General features: G+C 42.5%; 1 protein-coding gene across 1 annotated transcript in view; it reads left to right on the top strand.

Moving 5' to 3' along the window:
* Positions 1 to 2303: 2303 nt before the first annotated feature.
* The window catches only part of LOC126272432 (GPN-loop GTPase 2-like), a 32008-nt gene continuing 15728 nt past the window's right edge, over positions 2304 to 18583 (top strand). The window contains exons 1-3 of the mRNA XM_049975303.1: positions 2304 to 2483; positions 6549 to 6680; positions 6788 to 6993. Of these exons, the coding sequence (XP_049831260.1) occupies positions 6560 to 6680; positions 6788 to 6993 (327 nt within the window). The 5' untranslated portion in view covers positions 2304 to 2483; positions 6549 to 6559. The remainder of the gene's footprint in view (positions 2484 to 6548; positions 6681 to 6787; positions 6994 to 18583) is intronic.

An 18583-nucleotide genomic window follows, 5' to 3' on the forward strand; every position in this document is an offset into this window, starting at 1 on the left:
TTCAGACACAGACTTTTTTAGTGCTGTAATTTCGGCAGTATTGGCCTCAACAGTTTCACGCATTTTGGCCAATACTGCTGCCGTTACAGTATCTGATATGGTGCCTGCTATCAGATCGAGATTGGTTTTATCGCGAAGCGCAGCGTTTACCTCAGAGCGAACCAGCTCCGCTATACCGGGAGCCGCGGCCGCACCTTCCGCCAGGAGCAGACCCGCCGCACCTGCTGCTTCCCCGCTGCTGGACGCGCTGCTGTTGATTCTTCTGTTTACCATTTTGTCGCAGATATTAGCGGAGCACAGAAAAAAAAATAGCACTACTGCACAGAACACTGTTGTTTACATGATTTCCACTTGTACTAGACATCACCACCTGCGAGAACACCTTCGAATTCGACTAAATTTCGCGAGCCGAACTTAACACGTGTTACACTGCAGCCGCCATGAGCTTGGACTTCAAGAGGGAAGATGAGAAACAAGAGGTTTCCGCAAATCATCAAGATGGAAGTTATTGTCTCGGTTGGCCAGTTTCAGTTGTATTTCAACTGCTTTGGCAACAGAATCCCAGTAAGATGAGGCTATGGACAATATCATAACTTTTTGTAAACCATGAAATGCCCAATGGAAATAGAATCTTCAACTTCGATAGGTTTGTTATGCTGTAGAATTAAACCCAATTTTTTGGCATGTGGGTAAAAAAAAAAAGTGTTTTAGATTGGAAGGGAAAACTTAAATATTTGGTTCTCCCACAATATCTGCCAAAATAGAAACCTGTTTTAAACATTCAGAAAAACATAGAGTACACTGCTTTCAAAAAAGAAAGCATAAGATATTCTTTACATAAATGTGAAGTTATTGTGGCATGTTGAGGACATCAATTCCAAACTTCAGAAGGTTGATCGTACCAAAATGAAAATACTTGACATGAATGCACAGTGCTGCCTGTGGTGTATTTAACCTTGGTGTAAAGTCATCCCTGATATTAACTTTAACCTTTAAATGCTTCTGATGTTAACTCATGATCCGTGTAACATGTAGCTTTGTTGCCTCCACTGGTGTTACATTTAGAGATTTTGCTGTGCCAAAGGGATTAGTTTAATTTGAACATGATGCTTAATTAAATTTGAGAGCTTATTTCTTTTTGTGTACTTGATTTCCTTTGTTTTCGGATGTGCATATATATTCACTGAGCGTGTCCATTTCAGTTTTACAGTTATTTTTAAGTGATTGTTGTAGATTTTGTGTGGTTTCGTGTGGTTTGTGCATGATTTGCCCCACTTTAAAAACTTAAAAGTTGAGAAAGATCACTAACTTTTGTGCCACACTGTGCCAGATTTTATAAATTGCTAATTACTTAACATCCTATGGACCAAGTTAAATCAAATATGATCACTTCGAATGCTGTAGGCAGTAATTTTCATAAGAAGTGCCAAATATACTTTAATATGGAGTAAAGAACTCCATACACATTGTGGTGTACCTTCCAGGTATTTCTTTAAGGTTACTGTACAGATTCTCTCTCAGACTTTTTTTTTTTTTTTAAGTAAGTAGTAAAGTAAAGTAGGCCTGCTGTGGTGCACAAACCAACCCTCAGGTTGTGGACAGCATACTTTGAAAATGTTTTGCAAGACCCTCCATGCAGTTAACCTCCATAACTATTTCTCAGTCCAGCCATGAGTTCATAAAAAGTGGTGTAGCAATGTGTAGTAAAACTGTTCATTTCTGCCCTCTCAAGTTTGCAAAATTAAAGTTAATTCTTCCCTGGGTTACTGTTGTGAATCAGCACTTAAAATGGTCTCCTACCTGCCCTGTGCCATACTCTTGCAGACTTATGGGGTGAATAAGAAAAATCATGTAACTGATTTTTTATCTGCCAAAGTTTTTATTTTTTTCAAATGACGGTATTGTCCCATTTAAAATAGTTCCCTTCTGCAGGTATACATGATCTTGTTATGATGATACTGTGGTGAAAAACTGAAAGCAAAGAGGGAAATTAGGGCCATTTCATTCCCAGAGTACATGAAACCCTAGTAAATTTGTTAATGTAGGGAAATGTGTATCATAAAAATTGTGTGTTGAGACCATGTCTTGACTACAGCAAGCAGGTTAAAGTGTGTATAGGTTGCACTAGTTATACAGAGATGAAGAGGCTTGAACATGATAGACTGGTGTGGGTATTTGCACCAAATAGTTTTTGGGCTGAAGATCACAACAATTATTTTATTGTGTAGCTACTAAGTGCATCTGGTTACTGTTAATTACTTTCACTTACAAAATTCATTAAGGGTGAATAATTATATTTTCCAGGACCATTCAGGGTTGTGAAAATGAAGACTGGGAATTGATGTGTCGCCATATTGCAGAGCACACATGTATGCCTAAGCCAGTGCTTTTTTCTGTATCTTTGAAAAATTATGATTTGAAAACTGTGAAACTTCTTAGAGAAATCATACTGAAGAACAAAATCTGGTGACACTGTGGCTTGCGTAAGTGTACTTTATAATTGCACATTGTCATTTTTAATGTAGTGTGAGATTTGGACAACAGTTCAGATGGTGCAGGTAATGCTAAATTGTATTCATGGAATGGTGTAATGAAATCTACTGTAGTTTTACTCTGCATTATGTGATGCCATCTATCTGTCCTTACCTGTAATAGAATGTTTTATTCTAACTATATCTCACAGTGGGGAAGGGTGGGGGGGGGGGGGGGGGGCAGGGTGGTCTCATTTCACAGTGTACATAATCATATAATGCTGGAACAGTTCCAGAAAATTAATGCAAAAACTAATCCAATATTGGTACTTTGATTACCATGAAAAATGTGTAATAGCAAAAAATTAATTTTCGTATGTTGCTTATTTGGATTGTGAGAAGGTTCATGTTAAGTTTCCAGATGTAAAAATTACTTCCACACATTAAAAAAAAAATAATAGAAATTAATGTAGAAAAGTAAACACAGTGCTAGTATCTGAGAATCACATTTTTTTGAGTAATGGTAGGAGTAAACAGTCACTGTGTAGTTGAGGCATTGGTACACGCAAACAAGATTCTACATAGTCACAGCTGACTACATTGTACCAGCACTGCAGCTTGGCATTTGTCTCTTATTCTTCTCTCCTTTTTAATTTTGGTTAGTTGTATTTTTTTTCTTAATAAACTTAAGTATTTTATTTTTTCTTGTTGTTATTTCAAATTTTTTGTTATGAGTGATGCTTGGGGGAGGGAAGGGGCTTATTAATGAAGCTATAAATGTGAGAGCAAATATAGTCACCAGAATGAATTTTTCAACACTGCAGCAATGTGCGCATCAACTTTGAGTCTCCCTGGCAGATTAAAACTGTGTGCTAAACTGGGACCTAAAGACCCTGGAATCTTGCTGTCCATGGCCAATGCTCTTGTAGGCTCAGCCATAAAGGCGCAACTTATGACTTGCCCTTACAGCTTTGCTTCCACCAGTACCTCTATTTTGCCTTCCAAACTTCACAGAAGTTCTCTTGCATAGTGTGAGGGATTTGCACTCCTGCGAGAAAGGAGATTCCGGAAGGTGTGATGGAAGCAAAGCTCTGAGGGTGGGTCATTGTGCCTGAGTAGATCAGTCAGTAAGAGCTCTGCCTGTAAAAAGTAAGATTCTGAATTAAAGTCCCGGTCCAGAACACAGCTTTAACTTGCCAAAAAGTTTTGAAAATTGCTACTACAGAGTAAAAATTGGTTCTGGAAACCATAACCTAAGCTATTTATCCACAAATATCTTATTTTTCAAGTATTCTAGTCTCATAGAGTATACAGAACTTATTTGGAGTGTGGAAGGTAGGAAATGCTATTTCATAGCTCTATGAACTAAACATTTATGTATAGGAGAATATAGAATTGTGTATTGAATTATTTCCACAGAATTTAATTTGGTCTTCGTGTGCTACCATACTTGTACTCCACATCTTCCTAATAAAAGTCATACATGGGTACCATTACCTTCCTGTAGCTTCTGTCTCCTGGATAGTGGCCACCGATTTTTGAACACAAGAATTTCTGAAAGGGTACAACATTCAGAGTAAATTGCTAAGTTGCCTGCCAAAGTCAGCACCGATATGTTGAAGAAATGGCTTTCTTTACACCCCTGGGTTGGCACAACTGCCCAGAGTTTGTGCAACCAACTTGGAGCAATTAATATTTGTGCAAGGGAGGTGGTGTGTAACTGTTTCTTTTCTCATACAAAATGCTCAGATAGAAACAGTTACTGGAACAGTCATCAGTTAATAGAATATCTGGAAACACTTTCAGATTTGATTTAGATCTTAGGTAGAGGGAGGTGGTTCCCAAATGGATTGCAGATATTATGCTGGACAGGAATCATAGAAATATCTCAGTTCAGATTAGTTAGATCACCCGATGTTGACAATAATACCCTACTAATATGTTGTGAGATTTCTAGGATTCTATGAGTGGTCCATCAGGATACCACTCGGGGATATACAGGGTGGTCCATTGATCATGACCGGGCCAAATATCTCACGAAATAAGCGTCAAACGAAAAACTACAAAGAACAAAACTTGTCTAGCTTGAAGGGGGAAACCAGATGGCGCTATAGTTGGCCCACTAGATGGCGCTGCCATAGGTTAAACAGATATCAACTACGTTTTTTTTTTAAACAGGAACCCCCATTTTTATTACATATTTGTGTAGTATGTAAATAAATATGAATGTTTTAGCTGGACCATTTTTTTCGCTCCTCCATCATGTTGGAAGTACATCGTCATTCTGTCATGCAGCAAAACATCTTGTAGTAACATCGATAGAACATTACGTAGGAAATCGGCATATATCGCACCATTTAGTGGGAGCCAATTATCCTTCCTCCCATAATGCCGCACCATACATCAACCCGCCATGATCGCTGATGTTCCACTTGTCGCAGCCATCGTGAATTTACTGTTGCCCAATAGTGCATATTATGCCGGTTTACGTTACTGCTGTTGGTGAATGATGCTTTGTCACTAAATAGAACGCGTGCAGAAAATCTGTTATCATCCCATAATTTCTCTTGTGCCTAGTGGCAGAACTGTACATGACATTCAAAGTCGTCGCCATGCAATTCCTGGTGCATAGAAATATGGTACGGGTGCAATCGATGTTGATGTAGCATTCCCAACACCGACGTTTTTGAGATTCCCGATGTCGCGCAATTTGTCTGCTACTGACGTGCGGTCGCGTAATTTGTCTGCTACTGATGTGCGGATTAGCCGCAACAGCAGCTAAAACACCTACTTGGGCATCATCATTTGTTGCAGGTCGTGGTTGATGTTTCACATGTGGCTGAACACTTCCTGTTTCCTTAAATAATGTAACTATTCGGCGAACGATCCGGACACTTGGATGATGTTGCCCAGGATACCGAGCAGCATATATAGCACACAGTCGTTTTGCATTTAGATCACAATAGCCATACATCAACACAATATCGACCTTTTCCGCAATTGGTAAACAGTCCATTTTAACACGGGTAATGTATCCTGAAGCAAATACCATCCGCACTGGTGAAATGTTACGCGATACCACGTGCTTATACATTTGTGACTATTACAGCGCCATCTATCACAAAGCGAAAAAAAGTTGTCCAACTAAAACATTCATATTTCTTTACATACTACACAAATATGTAATAAAAAATGGGGTTCCTATTTTTAAAAATGCAGTCGATATCCATTTTACCTATGGCAGCGCCATCTAGTGGGCCAACCGTAGCGCTATCTGTTTTTCCCCTTCAAGCTAGATGAGTTTCATTATTTGTAGTTTTTTCGTTTGATGCTTATTTCGTGAGATATTTGGCTCGGTCACTAATAATGGACCACCCTGTACACAATTCCCAAGAAAATATTTCTGTACCCTCTAGGTGAAATGCCACTAAAATAAAAGATAGGTTTAGTAGTATTCCACATCCTTTTGTAATCAATATGGTTGACAAACATAAAATGATATAAAATGTTTCAGTTAATCTCTATAGGTATAGCATAATTATCAATGACTTCACAGACAATTAACAAAGTATAATCTAATCCTCAAGAAATCACAGCTTTATCAGCTATGAGAAGGCATGGATAGGCATCATACGGAACACAAATCATTAATACAGACAGATTTTTAGACAAAAATATTTGTTGCTATCTCCTGTCTTACGAAGTGTTTAAGCTCTTCATTGTCCAGTGCACTGTAAAAGAGGATTGCTACACAAAAGGGCAGTGACGATGAATTTACATGCATGCCATTGTTCACAAAGGGCTAAATCACTTAAAAAATGCTTTTATCAGTACGAAGTTGTCATCTGGTGTTGTTATAAAAAACAGTTAATTCCTAACTTGTTCTTCATACTCTGTCAGTTACTTACTGTTTCTGGAGGAAGATAACATACCTTACTGAAGTGGAAATGTTCCGTTCTCATTCTAACAAAATTTAAAATCTTGTTTTCGTCGTAATTCTGTCATTGTGACCGTGCTGTATTTAAATAATGTGCTTCCTGTTTCAGGCATCATTAAAAATAAAATGTTGTTTTTTAGTTTTAGGAAACATGGCTGCGATTTTTGGACAACTTGTTATAGGACCTCCAGGGAGTGGAAAGACAACATACTGTCAGACAATGGGCCATTTTCTTAAGAGTATTGGGAGGAAAGTTTCAATTATAAACATAGGTAATTTCACTCAAAACTTCTTTAAGAATTTGAAATGAATATCAAAGTCTGTGCCTTGACATAATAGTATGCCAAACAAGTATATAGTAAAATTCCTTTATCTTTAGATCCAGCTAACGATTCCCTGATTTATGAAGCAGCAGCTGATGTATCAGAGTTAGTTACCGTGGATGATGTGATGACTAATCTGCACCTAGGACCCAATGGAGGACTGATGTTTTGTATGGAATTTTTGGAGAAAAATGTAGATTGGTTACTAGAGCACGTGTGCCGCTTGAAAGATTCTTACATTTTATTTGACTGTCCTGGGCAGGTAGGTAATAAATAAAATAAAAAAATTATGAGTATAGACTATTGATTTGTTAAATGAGCTTTACAAGGTGGTGTCATCGTACACCCCCTCCTCAGAAATATTTATTTTTCTGGGTAAGTTAAGGTAACTGTAGCAGGTACTTATTATGATAAGGTTAAAACACTCACAGCAAATTAATATGAGGCTCTGAAATCATTGATTGTAGTTTTGGATAACAGGGAAAACTCATCACAAAAGTGAGTTCCACTGTATGGAAAGTTGTGCCCAGGTTAGCAGAATCAGTTTTCAGTAGGTTTTCCAGCAAAGTGGGAGAGTAATGAACTCTTAATTTTCTGATCAAAGTTGAAAGGTCTTTCTACTGTCAGATCATGACCGAATCCTGTTCATGCAGGTTGAGGCACCGTGTTGCATGTTCCAAGCTACAGTTATGGTACGTTCATGCACATGCTTTATGCCTGAAGAAAGCCTGTATTCTCCAAATTGTGTATCTCACTGGATTACATAGATTTTCTCTCTTACCACCACCACCACTACCACCACCAGCAGCAATTACAACTGGAAATAAATGGAATAAAAATTAACTCACTACAATTGTGTTTAATGCACCACCACCAGCGATTACAACTGGAAATAAATGGAATAAAAATTGACTCACTACAATTGTGTTTAATGCTTGCAGTGGCTATGACATTCGCAGCAGAGCTTACAGAACACTACTGAACCTCATTGATCATTGGACAGGGCATGACGTAGGTGCACAGAACAAGCCTAAACTCGACTGTCACTATTCATGACTCCAATTATAGTAGCTTAATCTTTTTGTTCTTTACAAGAGTTCCTTACATCTCTGTAAGCAGTGCTACTGATCTATATATACTGTTACAGGTTACGTGTTTTCGTGTTCTTTTTATTTTTATATATATAAACTCTGTTATTGTTTTCTGTGTAGCGAGTCTTTCCAGGACTGAAGAGCTGTGGTTCACAAGGCCCCATGGAACTTGAGATCAAAATTAGGTTACTTCACTGATACCTTTGCATTATATCATCTATCTGCCATGGTTGGAAGATAAGTGTGTCTACCCTGAGACGAAGTTGTCCCATGATTCTAGTTTCAATACTTCATTAATCACACTCTGTTTCAGTGCACGCCATTGATTGTTGTACTGAAATGTAATTTATGTAGTTGTTTTTTAAACAAATCATTTTCAGCTTAGTGCTGTGTTTTCTCATAAAAAATATTGCTCTATTGCGTAAGAACAGCAATAAATAAATTTAAAATTATTGGTTATATCCATCCTTAGGATGATGTTTGGTTTGTGGCTCACTTAACTGTGCAGTCGTCAGTGCCTGTACAAGGTCCCAATTTTTACACAGTCCAATTTTTAGTCAATCCGATATAGCCACTGTCACAATTGGTGGTGGTGGTGAAATGATAAAGACAACACAGGCACAGCACAAACACCCAGTCCCCAGGCAGAGAAAATCCCCAACCCAGCCAGAAATTGAACCCGAGACCCAGTGATACAGAGGCTGCAACACTAGCTACTAGACAACAAGCTCTGGACGTCCTTAGGATGCTCTATTTGCTGCTCTACACAGGAGAGAGTGGGGACTCGAGACTTTTGCGGGTATGTACATGGTGAAGTGTGGCCTTCAGCCATTGCAATGCTTTCTGTCCTCCCGCTGTGTTGCAATGGTCCCGTTCTCTCTCTCTCTCTCTCTCTCTCTCTCTCTCTCTCTCACGCACACACACACACACACACACACACACACACACACACACACACACACACACACACACTAATGACACCAGTGTCTTGACATTGATCTGTTGCTATTCCTTAGGTTCTAATTACACTGCTCTCAATTTCTTAGGTTCTAAATACATTGTTCTCACTTTGAGTAAGACTGAATGTGGTGCTATAAATTTTGAAAGTTGTGCACACCATTTGGGGAAGGCCACCTTAGAAGATCCATGGCATAAGATAACACAGTGTTCCTTGTTATGTGGACATTTACTGCAGCTTTTATGATGTGGTTAGGTAACAGCTCTTGGATCAACCGTGCATATCCATGATTCATACAACTTCCCCACTGCTGTTAAGTTGTTTGACAAAAGGTATTAGCTGGTTTTCACTTTCTGAAAGCAAAAATGGCCTTCAAGCAGAGATGCCATCGTTAATGGAATATTGAGGCATAAGTAAAACACCTGTCAGTTGTTCATTCCGCCTGGGGGTTTGGTGGTTAGAGTAGGCCCAAGGTATCCCCGCCTGTTGTACGGGGTGTATATGACCCGGGACAACCGGGAGATCCAGGAAAAACCCGGGAATTTTTTCATCCGGGGGAAAACTGGGAAAAACCTAGGAATTTTTTCATCCGGGAGAAAACCAGGAAAAACCCGGGAATTTTTTTCATCCGGGAGAAAACCGGGGAATTCTTTTGGAATTCCAGAAATTTTTCATTGTTTTAGTTTTTAGTTAAATTTTTGGAATTTTGACTGGTAAGAACAAATACTCTAACAAAGGATATTACTGTATCCTGCTTCTGCAGAATAATACTGCAGGAACAAAACATGAACGAGAGGAGAAAAAAAAACGAAAATAAAACTTAAGTCGCAAAGGAAATGCGCTGTATACAACAAAACACAGTGCTCATACAACCGTCTGCCAACAGCAAAGTGTGTCAAAGGCTTTTGGAAGACTCTGCAATGCTTCTTAACAACAAATTGCCTCCAATGAGTGTGGCGTGACAGCTGTTTACATTATATTTGTTTTAATGCAAGATCTTTTAATGTTGTACACGTACGAACATACGGCCTTCCTGCGTTATCGTAGCTGCGCAAGTGCAGTGACACCTGTTACTTGGCGCTCCCTGACAACTGCTGAACCGAACCTATTTCTAACAGGTCACAGGAAAATATCGCGAATGGTGGTTTGAAAAGCGTTACTTTGAAAGTTAATTTCCTTTTATGCAAGATGAACTATGTGTGAGAATGTACAATGAATTTCTTAAATCACAGAGTGTTTGACTGTCATTCAAAAATCAACTCTTTGGGGATGACCATCTAGAAGAATTTCTAGCCCAGAAAAGCAGACATTTGTGTCGTTATTAAAAATTTTACTGGCACAATTATGTGATGTATGTTAAAGTGTAACACTCGTGAAAGAGATCAACATAATATGTGGAAGCTTAGCTTCTCTTGCAACTCATTAATCTTGAAGACCAATATTATATGTGAAAGCTTTTCTTGTAACAACAATATGTATATTAATTTAAATCATTAACTTTCCTTATTTGTGTGTTCGTGCTACTTAAGAGTGATTTTGCTATTGGCTAACTGCATCAAGTGTCCTATGCTGTCATCAGCTGGCGAGATCACATGACGTGAGCTATGGCTGGCTCATGAAAGTGCGTCGCAATCTCGATTTCAATGCTTCGGAAAGTAACATGCGGTGTTTGGTGGAATTCAAATTTATACTTCCGTAACATGAAAATATGCAGCGTATATGTTGCTGCACATCAAAGATCTTTCCAAAACCTGTTTTTTTCCCCTGAGTTTCATTTTCTAAAGTGCCGGGTAATTTTACATAAGTGTATAAAAACATAAAAAATCAAAGAATTTAGAAGTTTTACAATGCTGAGGAAAAGTATAGTGTCACTTAACAAGGAAAAAGTGTATTTTCATCCTGGTGAAAGTGTGTTTTCAACCGGGAAATCCGGGAATTTTTTTTCTTTCTCCATGTATACACCCTGTTGTAAGATGCGACTAAAAGGAGTCTCACACTTCTCGCCCATGCAAGTTCAGGTCCCATTTTATGGATTGACCTGCCACTTTACAAAATCTATAGAAGTGTGAGCCATATGGGGGGGGGGTGCCTTACGTGGTGCAAGAGTTATCCATAGTGCCCTTAGATTTGATCTACATCTCTATCTACATGACTACTCTGCAGTTCACATTTAAGTGCTTGGCAGAGAGTTCATCGAACCACAATCATACTATCTCTCTACCATTCCACTCCCTAACAGCGTGCGGGAAAAACGAACACCTAAACCTTTCTGTTCGAGCTCTGATTTCTCTTATTTTATTTTGATGATCATTCCTACCTATGTAGGTTGGGCTCAACAAAATATTTTTGTATTCCGAAGAGAAAGTTGGTGACTGAAATTTCGTAAAAAGATCTCGCCGCGACGAAAAATGTCTTTGCTGTAATGACTTCCATCCCAATTCGCGTATCATATCTGCCACACTCTCTCCCCTATTACGTGATAATACAAAACAAGCTGCCATTTTTTGCACCCTTTTGATGTCCCCCGTCAATCCCACACCGCGCAGCAATATTCTAACAGAGGACGAACGAGTGTAGTGTAAGCTGTCTCTTTAGTGGACTTGTTGCACCTTCTAAGTGTCCTGCCAATGAAATGCAACCTTTGGCTCGCCTTCCCCACAATATTATGTATGTGGTCTTTCCAACAGAAGTTGTTCGTAATTTTAACACCCAGGTACTCAGTTAAATTGACAGCCTTGAGAATTGTACTATTTATCGAGTAATCGAATTCCAACGGATTTCTTTTGGAACTCATGTGAATCACCTCACACTTTTCGTTATTTAGCGTCAACTGCCACCTGCCACACCATACAGCAATCTTTTCTAAATCGCTTTGCAACTGATACTGGTCTTCGGATGACCTTACTAGACGGTAAATTACAGCATCATCTGCGAACAATCTAAGAGAACTGCTCAGATTGTCACGCAGGTCATTTATATAGATCAGGAACAGCAGAGGTCCCAGGACGCTTCCCTGGGGAACACCTGATATCACTTCAGTTTTACTCGATGATTTGCCGTCTATTACTACGAACTGCGACCTTCCCGACAGGAAATCACGAATCTAGTTGCACAACTGAGACGATACCCCATAGGCCCGCAGCTTGATTAGAAGTCGCTTGTGAGGAACGGTGTCAAAAGCTTTCCGGAAATCTAGAAATACGGAATCAACTTGAGATCCCCTGTCTATAGTGGCCATTACTTCATGCAAATAAAGAGCTAGCTGCGTTGCACAAGAGTGATGTTTTCTGAAACCATGCTGATTACGTGTCAATAGATCGTTCCCTTCAAGGTGATTCATAATGTTTGAATATAGTATATGCTCCAAAACCCTACTGCAAACCGACGTCAATGATACAGGTCTGTAGTTAAATGGATTACTCCTACTACCCTTTTGAACACTGGTGCGACCTGCGCAATTTTCCAATCTGTAGGTACAGATCTATCGGTGAGCGAGTGGTTGTATATGAGTGCTAAGTAGGGAGCTATTGTATCAGCGTAATCTGAAAGGAACCTAATCGGTATACAATCTGGACCTGAAGACTTGCCCGTATCAAGCGATTTAAGTTGCTTTGCAACCCCTAAGGTATCTACTTCTAAGAAACTCATGCTAGCAGCTGTTCGTGTTTCAAATTCTGGAATATTCCATTCGTCTTCCCTGGTGAAGGAATTTCGGAAAACTGCGTTCAATAACTCCGCTTTAGCGGCACAGTCATCGATAACAGTACCATCGGCACTGCGCAGCGAAGGTATTGACTGCGTCTTGCAGCTTGTGTACTTTACATACGACCAGAATTTCTTCAGATTTTCTACCAAATTTTGAGACAATGTTTCGTTGTGGAACCTATTAAAGGCATCTCGCATCGAAGTCCATGCCAAATTTCGCGCGTCTGTAAATTTTAGCCAATCTTCGGGATTTCGCGTTCTTCTGAACTTCGCATGCTTTTTCCGTTGCCTCTGCAACAGCGTTCGGACCTGTTTCGTGTATCACAGGGGATCCATTCCATCTCTTACCAATTTATGAGGTATGAATATCTCAATTGCTGTTGCTACTATGTCTTTGAATTTGAGCCAGATCTCGTCTACATTTGCACAGTCAGTTAGGAAGGAATGGAGATTGTCTCTTAGGAAGGCTTCTAGTGACACTTTATCCACTTTTTTAAATAAAATTATTTTGCATTTGTTTCTGGTGGATTTGGAAGAAACGGTATTGAGCCTAGCTACAACGACCTTGTGATCACTAATCCCTGTATCAGTCATGATGCTCTCTCAGCTCTGGATTGTTTGTGGCTAAGAGGTCAAGTATTTTTCACAACCATTTACAATTCGCGTGGGTTCGTGGACTAACTGCTCCAAATAATTTTCGGAAGATGTTTTCTGCCTACCACCGGTTATGAACAAGTATTTTTGCCAACATATCGAGGGAAGGTTGAAGTCTCCACCAACTATAACCGTATGAGTGGGGTATTTATTTGTTACGAGACTCAAACTTTCTGTGAACTGTTCCACAACTACATCATCGGAGTCTGGGGGTCGGTAGAAGGAGCCAATTATTAACTTAGTTCGGCTGTTAAGTATAACCTCCACCCATACCAATTCGCACGGAGTATCTACTTCTACTTCACTACAATATAAACCACTACTGACAGACACAAACACTCCACCACCAATTCTGCCTAATCTATCTTTCCTGAACACCGTCTGAGGCTTCGTAAAAATTTCTGCAGAAATTATTTCAGGCTTTAGCCAGCTTTCTGTACCTATAACGATTTCAGCTTCTGTGCTTTCTATTAGCGCTTGAAGCTCAGGGACTTTCTCAGCACAACTACAACAATTTACAACTACAATTCTGACTGTTCCTTGATCCAAGCATGTCCTGTATTTACCATGCACCCTTTGAGATTGCGGCCCACCCCGTACTTTCCCGAGGTCCTCTAACCTAATAAACTGCCCAGCCCACGCCACACAGCCTCCGCTACCCTTGTAGCCGCCAGCTGAGTGTAGTGAACTCTTGATCAATTCAGCGGAACCCGAAACCCCACCACCCTTTGGCGCAAGTCAAGGAATCTGCAGCCAACACGGTCGCAAAACCGTCTGAGTCTCTGATTCAGACCCTCCACCCGGCTCTGCACCAAAGGCCCGCAGTTGGTTCTGTCAACGATGCTGCAGATGGTGAGCTCTGCCTTCATCTCGTAAGCAAGACCAGCAGCCTTCACCAAATCAGATAGTCACTGGAATCCAGAGAGAATTTCCTCAGATCTAAAGCGACACACGTCATTAGTGCCGACATGTGCCACCACCTGCAGCTGGCCGCACCCTGTGCTCTTCATGGGATCCGGAAGGACCCTTTCCACATCAGGAATGACTCCTCCCGGAATGCACACAGAGTGCACACTGGATTTCTTCCCCTCCTTAGCCGCCATATCCCTAAGGGGCCCCATTACGGGACTAACATTGGAGCTCCCAACTACCAATAAGCCCACGCTCTGCGATTGCCCGGACCTTGAAGGCTGAGAATGATCCTCTGAAACAGGGCAGGCAGCTGCATCTGGCTCAACCAGAGACAGTGCCTGAAACCTGTTTGTCAGATGCGAGGCTTTATGATCAGCCTCCGGGGACGTCTTTTGCTGCCTCCTGGTTCTCTTGTCATGGCTTTGCATCTCCACCTGCAATTCAACTATTTGGGTGAGGACACTTTTCCGGGGTATGTCATCTTCTTCAGTTGTTTCCTGTCCTCTTTCACTCTCATGACAGTATTGGATTTCTCTGCTCAAAATATCCAGCACGGTAGCCAGTCCATTGTGGTGGGGCTGTCATGTACCCATTTGGTGGTAGCCTCCTGACAACACAGGTATCACACTGTTGATGCCTGAGCTGTAGACTCGCAATGTAAGCCAAGAGTAGATGCCAGTCTTCCTGGGGCATCAGGACTCCCAGCAGTGGCCATCATACCATGTGGTGTTTGCTGTGGCTGGGTGGCGCCCGTGGGGAGAGCCCATGATCAGAGTGGGTGGCATCAGGGCAGATGACCCTCAAGAAGTGGACTAAGTCATCTCTTGCTGGTGACCATACGGCACCAGCAGTCTCTAAGACTGGCAAGATCGAGTACACTGCTGACAGGTATGACCTTAAATTGCTTCCCTACTTCACTACACCATGGGAGGAACGTAGGGCTACAGAAAGAAGAGAGCCATATTTGCCTCAGTATTTAGTCTATAGCAGAATAGACGGGGACTCCTTTCTACCTATGAAACCTCAGTTTTTTGTTGAACAATTTGAGGATACGTTGGGGAAGTGACAGTGCTGTCCAAGATGAGAAGCAGTGCAATCTTGATTCAGATAGCATCCCCAGCCCAATCCTGGGTGTTTCACTTGTGACTGGTTGGGTGATATTCGTGTTTCTATCACTCCCCATAAAAACCTCAACATGGCCCAGGGGATTATTTTCCATCACGACCTCCTCTAGCAGTCTGACACGAGCTCCGCATCAGTCTAAATTGGTGGGGTGTTCATTTCATCTGGCGTGTTTACAGGGGACCCAAAGACAAAATGGTTGCTACCGGTTCCTTCATCTCGGCCTTTGAGGGTGATTCATTACCTGAAAAGGTCAAGGTGATGGTTTAGCGCTGTGACATTGAACCATACGTTCCTCCCCCTATGCGGTACTGTAAGTGCTGGTAATTCAGGCACTTCCAACGCCACAAATCAAGACTGCAAACGTCCACTACATCCAGATACTCCCTGTGTGCCTCCTCCCACTTGTATCAACTGTGTAGAGCAGTACTCCCCCTGCTCACCAGACTGCACAGTACTTCAAAAGGAGCAGAAAAGCATGGCGTACAAGACCCTGGATTGGTTGACTTACCAAGAGGCTAAACGTAAATTTGAATGATTACACCCCTTCGGTTGATGTCCACATGTGCTGCAGCTACATTACCATTGCCATCATAAGTACCAGTCGTACCACACACTGTGCCGCAGTGGTCCGTCCAAACCTCCAGAGTACATCTGCCCCCTTGATGGTAGGGCGGAAAATGTCCTTCCATGGCTCCCAAAGTACCTACTTCGGGAGCAAGATCTCCCCCTCCCCCCAAATGCTGGGGACATTGGTCCTCTCTCTCCCAAAGTCTCCACTAACGCCACAGCGGACACTCGCCAGTGGCTAAAGGAGCCAAAAGCTGCTGGACAAAGAGCTTCACGGTCTTCCTCTGTGCCAAAAGCTACTTCGGAGAAGTCCTCCCAGCAAGTCCCTAAAGAGAAGCAAGAGGGCAAGCAAACAAAGAAGTCTGCTAAGAAAAAGGACCCTCTGGTTCTGGTGGCCCCAACACCACCTCTCCCTACCAGTTCTGCACCTGAGGATGAGGTGGAGATCTTAGTGCCCCTGAGTACCTGGATCTCACTGACGCCTCATCCACAATAGGGATGTGTATGAGGGAATATAGAATAGTTGTAGGTAAACAGCTAGAATTCTCTCAGATACAGATTTATTCACACTTGGCTTCTACACAGATACAAGTCCGGAGTCTAACTGCCGTTAGTGTCCAACATCCTGCCCAAAGCCCTCTCCCCAAAGATAGCACACTTACACACTGAACAAATATCGATATTTATGGCGCTCTAAGCCACAAAGCCCCCTCCCCCTCCGCACAGTATGGAGTACGTCCCTGCGAACGGGATGGGTGAGAAGTTAGGAAGGTAACATACAGTTCTTCTACGTCAGGAGGAAGTGGTCGACCGGGGGGTGAAATCCCGGTACGTCGACGGCGGCTAAAGACAGCGTCCCGTCCTGGAGTGGAGGTGTAGCACTTCGTCAGCCGGCAGGCGGAGAATAACCTTGCCAGAAGGCCTAACAAAGGCACGCAAATTGCCACACGCAGCACTTCTGCTCAATTTAAGCAGCACACCACACAGCATTCTGCACTTTCTCCCTCAACATTGTCACATGCGAGTACCCCACACACCGTATTGCCATCTACGATAACAGATAATTATGTATGTCATTAGGGTGTACATGTGTTGTGAAATCTCGGGTGGCACCTGTACGAGCAATGGCAGGGAGGTGTGGGAAAGCCATGGCAGGGGGAAGCATCTGCTAAGAGGGGGGTGGCAGGTGCACTGGACTGCGCAGGAGACAACCTCGGGCGATCAGCTGACAGACGAGGGAGCATGACCGAAGGCAGCGAGGAGCCAACGTGGATCGAATGGCGTGGCAAAGAGCTGTCACACGCAGATGGTAACACAATGGTAGAATCAGAGTGGTTGGCAGTTCGACTGCGAGGGCTGTGAGGAGTGAAGCCCCGAAAAGATTGCCCACTCGAATTAGATGAACGCAAGAGAAGGAGCAGTGCTCAGCAGAGAAGCACGCTGTGGAGAATCAATACCCAAATGCATGGTATGGGATGATGGATGGCTGCTCGAAGCAGGAGTGGGAGAAATAGGGGCAGAATCAGGGAGGTTCACGTGAGGCTCAATGAAAGCTGGTTTCACTCGGTTGAGTGAGACTGTGGTTACAGAGTCTTTTATGAGGAGATCCATGTTATTCTCAGAGCATTTGACGACGTTGTAAGGACCTGTGTAGGACGACTGAAGCGGGGCTTTGATTGAGTCGTTTCTGAGAAACACGTACTCACAAGAGTCTAGCGCGCGCGGTACGTACACACGTGGAGGTGTATGGGCAGCCGGAGGTGGCAGCTGAATTTTGCTGCAGTGCAAGCGCACCCGCTTGAGAAGTGAAGGGAGTTCAGAGGGCCGTGGAAGTGGGGTGGGAGTGACTAATTCTCCAGGCAAACTCGGCTACAGAACCCTTGAGGTCTTCCTTGAAAGTCGCACGAAGGCCAAGAAGCACAAAGGGCAGTGCCTCTGTCCATAGTGTGTCATGGCAACGCAGGGCAGACTTTAAGGTGCGATGCCATCGCTCGACAAGCCCATTGCTTTGGGGGTGGTATGCAGAAGTATGAATTTTGACAATACCACACATTTTACATAAGTCAGAGAAAACTGAAGACTCGAATTGTTGCCCCTGGTCAGTGGTGAGGTAAACAGGTGAACCAAATCTAGAGATCCATGAATCTAAGAATGCTCGACTTACTGTCTCAGAGGTACTGTTCGGAATAGGCACAGCCTCAGCCCACCGAGTCATCCTGTCAATAGCTGTAAACAAGTAACGGAAACCCTCGGAGGGGGGCAATGGGCCTACGAGGTCGACATGAACATGGTGAAACTGGCCTGGCGGTTGGGCAAAACAGCCAAGGGGTGGGGAAGTGTGCCTGGAAACTTTGATCTGTTGACACAACATGCATGCCCTTGCCTGAGACTGACAGTTGTGGCACATGTCTCTCCAGACAAACCGTTCAGCTACCAGACGGGTGGAAGCTTTGACACCGGAGTGTGCTAATGTGTGTAGTTTGTCAAAGACCTGGCGTGGAAGGGGCTTAGGAATGAATGGCCGCAACGTACCAGTCAATTCATCACACCACACTAAGTCAGATATGCCAGGGAAAGTAGAGCGTACCGGTTGGAGAGAGGAGCTGTGGTTTGAAATTAACTGCATGGTATCGGGGTCTGCCAATTGCAACCGAGATAGGTCCGACAAGTCAATTAAGGTTGTGACAGCACCAACACACGAGAGAAAATCAGCAACCATATTGTCCGCTCCTCGAATGTAGCGAATGTCATTCGTAATTTGCAAGATGTAATCGGTGTGACGAAAGCTTCGTGGTGGCGGATCAGCCGCAGGATTTTTTATGGCAGGAACCAACGGCTTG

Source organism: Schistocerca gregaria, chromosome 5 (assembly GCF_023897955.1).
Source record: "Schistocerca gregaria isolate iqSchGreg1 chromosome 5, iqSchGreg1.2, whole genome shotgun sequence".
Classification (NCBI taxonomy): domain Eukaryota; kingdom Metazoa; phylum Arthropoda; class Insecta; order Orthoptera; family Acrididae; genus Schistocerca; species Schistocerca gregaria.